This window comes from Anthonomus grandis, chromosome 15 (assembly GCF_022605725.1).
Source record: "Anthonomus grandis grandis chromosome 15, icAntGran1.3, whole genome shotgun sequence".
Lineage (NCBI taxonomy): Eukaryota > Metazoa > Arthropoda > Insecta > Coleoptera > Curculionidae > Anthonomus > Anthonomus grandis.
Genome location: NC_065560.1, coordinates 13,502,234 through 13,514,036, shown reverse-complemented (window position 1 = coordinate 13,514,036; position 11,803 = coordinate 13,502,234). Strand labels below are relative to the sequence as shown.

General features: G+C 33.7%; 1 protein-coding gene across 2 annotated transcripts in view; it reads right to left on the bottom strand.

Moving 5' to 3' along the window:
- Nucleotides 1-849: 849 nt before the first annotated feature.
- Nucleotides 850-11,803, bottom strand: part of LOC126745147 (nuclear pore complex protein Nup98-Nup96) — a 139,045-nt gene continuing 128,091 nt past the window's right edge. For both annotated transcript variants that reach the window (XM_050452868.1, XM_050452869.1), the window contains exon 20: nucleotides 850-2,172. In XM_050452868.1, coding sequence (XP_050308825.1) covers nucleotides 1,362-2,172 — 811 coding nt within the window. In that variant the 3' untranslated portion in view covers nucleotides 850-1,361. The remainder of the gene's footprint in view (nucleotides 2,173-11,803) is intronic.

Here is an 11,803-nt window from a genome sequence, read left to right as displayed (position 1 = left end):
CGGACGTCCAGTTCTAGGCTTATTTTTGACATTTTCTGCAGTTTCAAACCTTTTTAAGACACTACGCACAGTAAATCGACTCTTCTTCACAATTTGGGCAATCGCTGAATACGATTTACCCTCTTTTCGCTGCTGTACAATTATTTTTCGCTCGGATTCCGTCGTTTCTTGGCCTTTGCGACCCATATTTGCAATGTATGCACTTAAAATAAGCACTAAACCTAAAGAAATATTTTACTTCATATAAATATTCTGTTAAAGAATGTAAAAAAACTGCTTTAAAATGCTCACATACAAGGCACCTATTTTTAAACACTTTGTACACGTGTGCCAATACTTTTGTCCATGGGATTTTTGATAGAATTTTAATATGGGTTCTTTTGTAAAGCCTTTATTTATTAAATTTGTATTAAATATTAAGAAACGAATGCTCTTGGGTATACACTTTAAATTAGAAAATATTTAAATGTAATAGGTCTAGTAGCTTAAGAGGACAGATACGAATTTTAATAAAAATCAGTATGTGCCAATACTTTTGTCCCTCACTGTATATGAGCGTGTCGTTTTAATCGAAAGACGCGTCTGCTTTTTATGTATGCATGAACTTTTCAATAGGCAATTTACATTATATTCAAAAAAGTGCATTATTTACTATCAATATGGATTTTCATTCAGAAGCAAAAATAGATATTTGGGTCAAAAAACGTCAAAAGATGTTGCCAGTTGTTAGTTTACGTTTTAAAGTATTTATCGGGCCTTCTGGGCAGTTACCCCGACTGCCCCTAGTGTAAATCCAGGACTGGTCTTAATCCCACAGTACAGTATTTTGATAGCAAATAAAAAATTCACTCTCCATCACAACACTATATTAACCAAAGTATTTATATCAGTTATTGTAAAAAGCTAGAATAGTTTTAAAATTTGGATAAAATATACTCCTGTTCCAGTATCCGCTGTTGGTTAGGATTTTAGTGAGTAGGGTCTCTTAGTGAGTTTAGTAAAAAAATATATAATAAAACAGGAAAAGAAATAATTCATATGCCCTAATCATTGTATTATATTTTTTATCATGCACAGGCGGTCTTACAGCTGATTCTTTGATATTTATACGAAAATCTCTTTTTATTTATATTACAACTTTTGTAAATAGTGGATAAACTACTTATATAATTTTAAAAAATAGCTTTACTATAAAGATGGCTAAAAATTAACAGGAAGACACACTAAACTAAATTCTCAATAGAGCACATCATTTATGAAACTTAAACGACTACAAATCGTAACATATAAGAAATTAACACACTTTAAAATTATTCTTAAAATTGAAAATAACCATAATGAATTACACGGCATACATTTAATTACAGCCTATTGTTAAAATTATAAACATCATGTAACAAACATAGTCCCTCATTTTGCTTAAAGTCTGGAGGCATGATTAAAGTGTCCGCGAATTGTCTGTAAGAATCTTTAAAAAGGTTAGACTGTGATTTATAGCAAATTTCCTTAAAAAGTGACGAGCATCTTTTAGAAAGCTCTGCGACGCACACTTTCTGTTGATCATTATTATCCGGAAAGTTAACGATTCTCTCGCTTAAAGAGCATAACTTCATTTGAAGTTTTAACAGATTATCTGCAGCTATTGATAGCTCTAAAAGGTCTAAATATTCCAAAATTAACCCAGTCTGGTTGTGCCAGTGAAGAATATCTTTGCTGCCGGGTTTCAGTTTTTCTGCCAAGCTCCTTATAACATCGAACTGTTCATTAATAAACAAATTGGGCAAAATTTTGTCCAAGAAAATCTCGTTTGCCCTAACATACTCTTCTGCCAGGGCAAAATGATTAAAAGCCTCAAAATATTTCTCTTCGGTGAGGGTTTTGTTGCCTTTGACCAAATGAATCCATTCCGGAGGTATTTTCATTTCGTTTACAAGTAAATCAACGATTTCTTGACAGTTTTCTTCGAAATCTGACGGTAAATTACGATCTAAAATGCCCATAATTAGGTGCATTTTAGACGAGTCGTCTTCCAATTGTAATAATGCGAAAATGGCCCATTCCCAGTGTCCGAGGTGTTCTAGTTGAGTGGAAAAACTGGTGCAGAATTTGGTTATTTCTGATTGTTCGATGAGACCAATGTCCAGAGAGATGAATAATTGCAGAAGCAGCCAACTGAAAATAATATAAGTTATACGTTAATATTAGGTAACTTTTACAACTATCTGATAATTTTTTTAAATAATAATCAAACAATCAACATACAGGAAACTACTTCAGTTTTAATTTTACTGAGCATTGGCGGAAATGCTTCCTGTTAGATCTGAATAAGTGCTCTAATGCACATTTCAGTTTATTAATAGTGTTGATTCACATTTTCAAGTCTTAGACCATTTCCTTTCGATTAGATGACATATTTTATATGAAGGAGATTGATGCTGAAGCTAATACCAAGCAGCAAAAATATGCTTAAACTTATCATATAGCACGCTATATAACATTATAAAAAAATTTCAACAATGATCTTATTAGCATTTATATATCGTGTATAAGCTCAAAAAGGGGCCCACGCTAATAAATAATTTTTATTTCATTAAACTCGTTTAATAGTTCTACAGGGTGATTCATTAAGAATAGGCAATCTCTGAACTGGAGATACTACACACCAAAATATGGCGATTGAGCTTAACATTTCTTATACAAATGTTGCAGGTTTACAAGATACAGGGTATTAAAAGTTGGAATTTTAATTTGAAATTTCTTAATAATTTTGTGATTTTAAGCAGTATCGTCTTGAAAATTGGCGACTTTATGTATTTTGACATAAAAATTACGAATTTTGTGCTGAATTTAGCATTATTTATACAGGACCTTAGTTACACTCGGTTACTTATGTAAATTACAACATATCGTTTTTGCCTAATCAGGTATGGCTAAAACGACTAGAAAATCTAAACCACGCAATGTAATAAGCCACCGTTATTACATTGGCTTAAAAGGAATTTATTTCTTAAATTACTACTATGATGGGTAATAACAGTAAAGACAACAAATAAAAATCAGTAACAATATTAAAAGACAACTTCAAAGTAAATACTCAAAATGCCCGCCTTCCACTTCAATACATTTTGTAAGGCGTGTCCTTAAAGATCTTTGAATATTAAATAATATTTGTCCATTATTTTTTAAATTATTAGCAGCTTCTTGAATTTTCTGTTGTAATTCTTCGATGGATTTAATTCTATCTTTGCAAACCATGTCCTTCATGTGTGACCATATTGAGAAGTCTAGAGGGTATAAGTCTGGACTTCTAGGTGGCCAACCAAATTCAGTGCTACGCCCCATTCCACCGGTGAAGAAAATGTTTATTCAGGTATCGCCGTACTGGCAGAGAAAAATGTGGCGGCGCCTCGCCTTGCTTAAACATGCTTCGCCTTATGGCTAGTGGTACATCTTCTAGTAGTGGGTTTAACTGTTGTTCAAGGAAGTTTAAAGAGAGGGGCCCGTTCAGATTAGGAGGAAGTCCAAAAGGTCTAATAAAAAAAACAGATATCATACCACACCAAATATTTACCTTAAATTCATACTGAAAATGTCGTTCCTTTAGAGCATGTGGATTTTCGGAGTCCCACAGATGATTTTTTTGCCAATTAAAAACACCTCGTCTAGTAAACGTCGCCTTAGCGAAGAAAAGAAAGGTCATTAAGAAGTTCCTGGTTTTCGGATTGTTTATCTAGCATAAATTGAGCAAACTGTAGGCGAATTGGTGAATCTTGAGGTAGCAAATTTTGGACAGGAGTATAGTGATATAGACGGAGATTCTCTTTCTTTAAAATTCTCCAGATAGCCGATTGGCTTATTCCTGTTGCCGTACTTAACCAATGAGTACTGAGATCTAGATTTTCCAAAATACGAGCTAAAACCTCTTCTTCATCATCGACGTTGATATTTTTTGGAACACCATTTAAGGTTTTAGGACCAAAACACCCTGTTTCGCCTAGGCGGGTATAAATACGTCTGAACAGTTTGTGATTGGGTTGTCTTCGATTTGGGTATAATTCTAAATACCTTCTGGACTTCTGGCTGTCCACTATAATTTGACTGAGCAAAAATGCAAATCATATCACGCATTTCACTGTTAGAATATTCATATATGACGTGACATCTTATTTTAGAATTTTTACTACAAATAATACACTCTTACTTAGTGACAGTAAAATTGTCATATAACTTCTTTACACGAAAAACTGATAAGTGCTGACACAAGCCTACTTGAAAAAAGTCAATGTAATAACGGTGACTTAGGATTCTTTACGCTGAATGTTTAAAATGCAAATAACTTAAAAACTGATAGAGTTACATGAAATAAACAAGAGTACCTTTTTTATTCAAAATTTAACTGCGTTTTAGATTTTCTAGTCGTTTTAGCCATAACTGATTAGGCAAAAAAGATATGTTGTAATTTACTTAAGTAATAGGGTGTAACTAACGCCCTCTATAAATAATACTAAATTCACCACAAAATTCGTAATTTTCATGTCAAAACACATAAAGACGCCAATTTTCAAAAAAAACTGCTTAAAATCACAACATTATTAAGAAAATTCAAATTAAAATTACAACTTTAAATTCCCTGTATCTCGTAAACCTGCAACATATGTATAAGACATGTTAAGCTCAATCGCCATATTTTGATGTGTAGTATCTCCAGTTCAGAGATTGCCTATTATTAATGAATCACCCTGTATATATGATTATCAAATCAATTCCAGTCTATAATAAAGCATTTAAATATTCTGAGCAGCTAATTCGCAGTTGAGCAGTTGTTAAGTTTGGATTCAGCAGTTGTCAACAGCAGAGCAGTTCAACAGTTGGCAATCGCAGTGCAAACCACAACAACAAAATACCACACAGGATCAATAAAGATCAGCACAAACGGCGGACAACAGCGTCAACTCGCCCCTCATGGTCAGTGGGGGAACAAATCACCGCCGGCATAGGCAACGCCACCGCCAAAAAAAAAGAATCATCAGATGGAGAATTAATAGACCAATATAAAGAGAGAATCAACATACAAAAGCGGGATAAGACTAGCTGGCAATCCTTATCCCTTCAGTCACAGGAAACCTCTTCTGGACAAAAGATATTATATTACCTCTATGATATTTATTCTTCATTCTCGATCCCACAATTGGGGTAGAGGGGGCTATCTCAGGGGAGGGTTCACACACTAAACACAGTAATAATGATTATTTCCAAATACTACATAAAAAACTCGAAAATGAGACTTATGAAAAGGAGCTGCTCCTTAAATCAAAAGATGAAAAATTAAAAACAGTGGAGGGACATATTGACCTTCTTAATAACAAAAGAAAAGCCGTCAACGAGGATCTCCTCGAAATGAATCTCAAATTTGAAAAAGTTTTAAAAAATTGAGAAAAATTAAGCGATCATAATAAAGATCTCACAAGGCGTCTGAGACTGCTCAAAACTAGTGTTAAATCGTGATCATTTTAAATGTTTTAAGAACAGCCGAATTGAATTTAGGTCTTTTCACAATAAAAAAAAATAAACAAAAACAAAACAATAAATTTCGCAATCTACTAGATCAACAAAAACCCACAAAAAAATGTATACTGAATTTAAGCGATATAGAAATTCCAAGGGATTCAGTATAAGATTTGTTGTCTTTGGGAGATACATTCAACTTAGTTCACAATAAAAAAGAACAACGAGTTAAAATATTGATTATTGAATTAAGAATATATATTAAATAATTTACAATTATATATAACAAATTCCAAAAAAAAAATATTGATGTGCATCAGAAATGTATTCTTGGTTTAAGCATAAAATTAAAAGAATTTTTTTAAACAAATAAAGAAAACGTACCTATATTAAAGGCTCACAAAGATAACATAACAGTGGTTATCAACAAAGATGATTATGTTAAAAAAAGGATATACTTAATGACACAGACATGTATAAAATACATAAAAAGAACTCTACTATATCAGTTCAAAATAAAAATAATAAATTACTAGTTTTAATAGTAACAAATGGTTATATAAGTAAAGAAAAGGTAAAAATCTAAAAACAACTGCAGCAGTACCACCTAAAATTTATTTTATAAATGTTTTTCTAGACCTTCTTAATTTTACCTTAAAACAATTACTTTCAATATCACGACACTTTCTAATACACGTAAACTTTTCGACTTGGAATGGGAAATTGTTTGTGACCAGTATGTGCAGATCTTGTTATGCAAGATTTACAAGATCCTCTAATTACGAAATTGTCAATGGAAATTCCGTTTTATAAAATGGTATGTCGACGATATCGTAACAGTTGTTCCAAGAAACCAATATTTAACCATTGTAACTGTATTCAACAGTTATCACCCCAAACTTCAGGTTAGTGATGCGAAACACACGATACAAGCTTGTAGAGGTCGTTCAGAACAAAACATCAAGACGCATTGACAAGACTGTTATGAAAGACCTGAGATGTCAGTTGGGCACAAGGATTGGGCATTGGAGGCATAGAAATTCCATGAATGATTCATGATTCATCGGCTAGCAATGCACCTACGACGTATGGTGTGCATTATTGTCTGGATGAATAATTGGACCGTTTTTCTTCGAAAATGAAGAAGGCAGGGACGGTGAATAACGAACGTTATCGTGACAGCACGACACAGTTTCTTGTCCCTCATTTGGCACCTACTGATCTTGACGACATGTGGTGCAGCAGGATAGTGCCACATGACATACCGCCCGTGAAATATTGGTGATCTTTGCCCGAGTTTGCCGGGTCGTGTCATTTCCTAATTCGGTGACCAGAATTGGCCTCCACGCTCTAACTATATCTGCATCAGTCTTTGTGAGATACCCATGAACTTTATTTTGCAAAGCATAACTATCTAGGTTTTTTTAAAACTTAATAGGCATCTATACACAAGGTAGTAATCAAAATTCCCAAGTTTCTAAAGGGAGGTCCTTTATAGCCTAGACCAGCGAGAATTCTAACAAACCCTACGTTGAATAGCAAATAGTGTCCATTTGTTGTGAAGGACTCCAAATCCATAACAGAGTACCACATTCTACTAGCAAATACTGAGCTTGAAAGTTTACCCCATAAAATTCTAATATGTTCTTTCCATGTCAATAGTGTATCAAGACTCACACCAAACAACTTTACAAAATCTTTGACATTTTAACATTCTCTCATAGAAAAGACAATCTTATTTGTCTTTTGAATGTTGTTGTTGTTGAATGTGTTAAGGGCCAGTTAATTAACCAGAAACCAATGAATCGAATTCTGGTGGTGCGTCGACGAGCGGAACATAGGGGGTTAATTTTTGGCTCCCCGGTACATTTTACAGAAAAAAAGTAAGATAACTTTTTGAAGAGACCAATCTGGTAAACCCTCGTGCTCCCCAAGTTTCAAAAAATTTTAATAAGCGAATCTTGAATTATTTAATTAAATGTAATTGAAAAATTACCAAATTTTCGGTTCAGGTAAAACCAGACACCAGCCACCAGCAAACAATTTGTTATAAGGCTTTGTTAAATCTGACGTACAGCCGAATTGGTACGTCAGATTTAACTTTTTTTTTTCGTTTTGTTTTTCGTTTTATCAATCTCACAACCATACATTCAAAGTAAGACACGTTAACATTACTGTTTTATCTCAACTTTTATTTAATATAACAATGAAGTTTAACCAATAAAAATTATTATCGATTATTAAAAAAATAATTTTATCATACTTAGAATTTAATTAAACCAATAGCTGTATGTGAAATATTTTCAATCTATTTTCCCATGAAGCCTATCTGGTCCATTTCAACCATTAAACCTATTGTTAGTAAATTCGAGTCCAAAGATATAAATAACATAAATAACAATAGACATAAATAATTGTAAATGTTTCACTCAGAAGATCGAAAATAGATCCGAAAAAAGAGAGAACAGAACTCTTAATATTTTACTAAGTGTGGAAAAATAAAATAAAATACAATAACTTTTTTAAAAATAATAGAGAATTAGATAAAAACATCAATTAATCAAATGTTCAAACAACCCCCCATTAACAGCTAAACAATATCCTAACCGATCATAAAATTCATTTCTAACGTTACTAAGTTGATATTGGGAAATGTTATTACATTCTAACCAAATAGCGTTTTGAAACTGGTTTAGATTATCAAATTTTACACTTTTTAAATGACCCCGCAAAAAGAACTCATTCGGTGAAAGATCAGGTAATCTGGCTGGCCAAAGTATCCGGTACCGTGGACCAATAATATTGCCGTTAAAAGCATTTTCCAAGCACTCTCTAACAATACGGGCATTATGGGCCGGGCAATCATCCATTTGGTACCAGATCATTTGATCTTCCTGAACAACTTCTTCCATGGCGGGTTCTATTTGATTTTGAAATAAGTCCAAATAGGTTTCAGCTGTTAGGTTATAGTCCATAAAAAAGGGTACAATCATATGGTGTCCGATAATTCCCACGAATACATTTGTTTTTTGGGGATATTGTGTCCGAGTATGAACAAAGCGATGTTTATTTTCTTGGCTCCAATACCGGCCATTCTGAACATTTGGTTCATTGTTGAGGGTACATGTACATTCATCGGTAAAAAAAATATTTCTTAAAAAATTCCTATCATTATTTGTTCTTTCCATCATTTCAAAATAAAATGCCATTTTCGCTCTTCATCTCCTTCCTACAGCTCTTGATGTTTTTCAAATTTATACGAATAATATTTGCGTTTTTTTAAAGTGCGCAATACCGTTGTATGATTTACCTCTTGCCCAAAAACCCTCGTACTAACCATCTTGTTTTCCTCCACACTCAGTAGAATATTAAGATCTCTGTTCTCTCTTTTTTCGGCTCTATTTTCGATATCCTGAATTGAACATTTGCAATTATTTATTATGGTACCTTTGGAATCGAACTTATTAACAATACGTTTAATAGTTGAAATGGACGGAATGGGCTTGGTGGGGAAATAAACTGAAAATATTTCAGATACTGCTCTAAAACTGTTTCCCGCATAATGCCACTTAATTATGGCTATTTTTTCGTCGATTGAATAATTTATTGTTTTCAAATATCGACTGTCACTGATTTATTGACACTTTTCCTCACGTCAGTGACAATATTCATTTTACTGGTGCCCGTTTGGTTTTACCTGAACCGAAAATTTGCTAATTTTGCAATTACATTCAATTGAATAATTCAAGATTCACTCATTAAAATTTTTTGAAACTTTGCACAAGGGTTTGCCAGATAGGTCTCTTCAAAAAGTTATCTTGCATTTTTTCTATGTTTTATGGTCACTTATTTGCCAATAATTGACCCCCTTAAAATTTACATAGGTTTTCCTATGTTCCGCTCGGCGACGCACCACCCGGTATATATAGCATGTGTGTAGTTTTTGCCTTATAAAACAGCGGTTGTATCCTCGGCGCACAAGATCGGCCCGGCATTGCCTGGCACACACCCCTTCAGAAATGTAATTGACAGGTCGCATGTCTCAAAACCAGAAAGGTTATTATTATTATAAACTACAGCCCGTCTGAGGTGTATTATGGAAGACTCTATAAGTTTAATTATATACAGATATGATCTTTCTAACTTCGCCTATAGGAATTATATATCGCGGTAGGTCTGGTGGCAACGTTGTGACAACATACTCGAAGCAGCGGACCCCGCCGCAGCCCGAAACCTTTCAGCACAGTCTAACTAGTTGAAATCTATATACTTTGCTTTCAGTATTCTTAAGGCGTTCAAGCGGGGATGCACTGCTCTGTGGCAAATTAAAAAAAAATTGTTTCGTTTGAGTCTTTGCTGCTGCCTGTCCTAACAGCAAAAAACAAACTAAAAACCGACTGCAATAATGTTGTAAACATAAATTAACTAAATATTGGACAGGAAATAAAAAAATTAATTCAAAATTAAGTTAATTTGATAATATTAAATAAAAATTAAAATTATCTTATGTCAGGTTCAAAAGGGCCACCCTGTTTAGCAGTGCAGTACGTCAATCGATCATAAAACGACCTTCTCGTGTTCGACAACATTTCAACGGAGATACTATTAAATGCTTGCGTAATTTTAACACAAAGCTCTTCTAAATTAGTAGCCGAATTTAATAGTACCGTTTCCACTGATTGTTCGATCAGGGAAAGACGTTTCGAGAAATTGACGTACCACTAATTCGTTATGAGCGGGACAACCATCCTGTTGAAACCAAACTTGTTCTAAATTGATATTGAGCCCTCGAATAGCAGGAAGAACTTCATCCCTCAAAAGATTAAGGTATTTGTTGGCATTAAGGTTTCCATCGATAAAAAAGGGCCTATAATTGAATCACCTAAAATGCCAGCCCATACATTAACCCTTTGAGGATATTGTGTACGTGTTGGTATGCTTATGTGCTTATTTTTCCTCAAATAACCCACTGTAATATGTTTACCACAAATAGAGAAAGAGGACTCATCTGAAAACCAAATGTTACTAATAAACATTTCGTCCCGATTTGTCCTTTCCAATACGTCATGGCAAAACTCCATCCGTCTCTCATGGTCCTGTGGGAAAATTTCTTATTTTTTGCAACTTATAGCACTTAACCTCTCGAAGCTCCCTTTCTTCGCCTAGCGGTCTAACAACAGCTGGTTGCTCATTTGCGTATCATTTCCTGCAATTTTGCAAGCGCCCAAAGGTCTCAAACCTATGGATAATTGCAAAAATTGTGCTGGGTACGGGAATGGGCCGATTTTCGAACGTGAATGCAATTCTGCCTGATATTTCATCGACAGAACTGCCGGCCTAATACCGCTTAATAATTTGCCTTTTTTTTCCTCAAGAGAACACATTTTACAAGAAAATAGCGAGCGGTTTTAAATTTAATCTTTGCTGATTAAGCAGGAAGCTAGGAATAAAAATAACGTTAAACGTTTAAAATGCAATCTCATATTGGCGGTGCAGTGTGGTGGGGATAAGAATTGCCTCGTTTTTCGATGAAGCAGCGGAGAGCCGTGCGGCAGAAATATCAATGTTGCCAAACGTATTCATTTGGAAACGGCATGTATTCTGCCCTCTGTCTGTCTCATGCGGACTCCATATGTCCCCTCTCGCTTCCGCTCATAGACTTTTTCCTATAGGCGAGGTTTGAATGATTATATCTGTACATGAGGCCTTTAACAAGCCACAAAAGAGAGACCCCCACATAACCCTGATACACAGCTTCAAAGTTGTGATTGCATTCTCTGTAAATCTTCTTTTCCAATACTCGAATTGGCTTTTTGCCAAAAGAGTTTTTTAACACTCTTATGGCATGAGCTAATTTCTGGAATAAAAAGAAGAGAAAGATTGAATAGAAAAAGAAGACAAATATTGAACCTTTATATTTTGTAAATAGGAAAAAAAATTTTTATTGTTAGGTTGTAACTTTGGTTTTATATTCTTTGATATTTGAAAAAAAAAATTATTGAAATCAATAGGACTTATTAAATTTGGATTGTTTATAGTTATTATATAGGTCTGTTTTTTGTCTTCATCTATTTTATTATAATATAGAGAGCTATATTTATGGAAGATATCTGGTATATCCATAAATACAACACTTTTGTTCAATAAACCAAGACCAAATTATCAATAAGCTGCGTCAAAAATCAATTCAAAAAGGTGAATTTATGTTTAGCAAAGACCTTGACAAATTTAAAAAGTTGGAGTAATTTTTTTATTGTTAATTTTAAAGTTATTTTTGTAATGCTAAGTAAACTTTGGT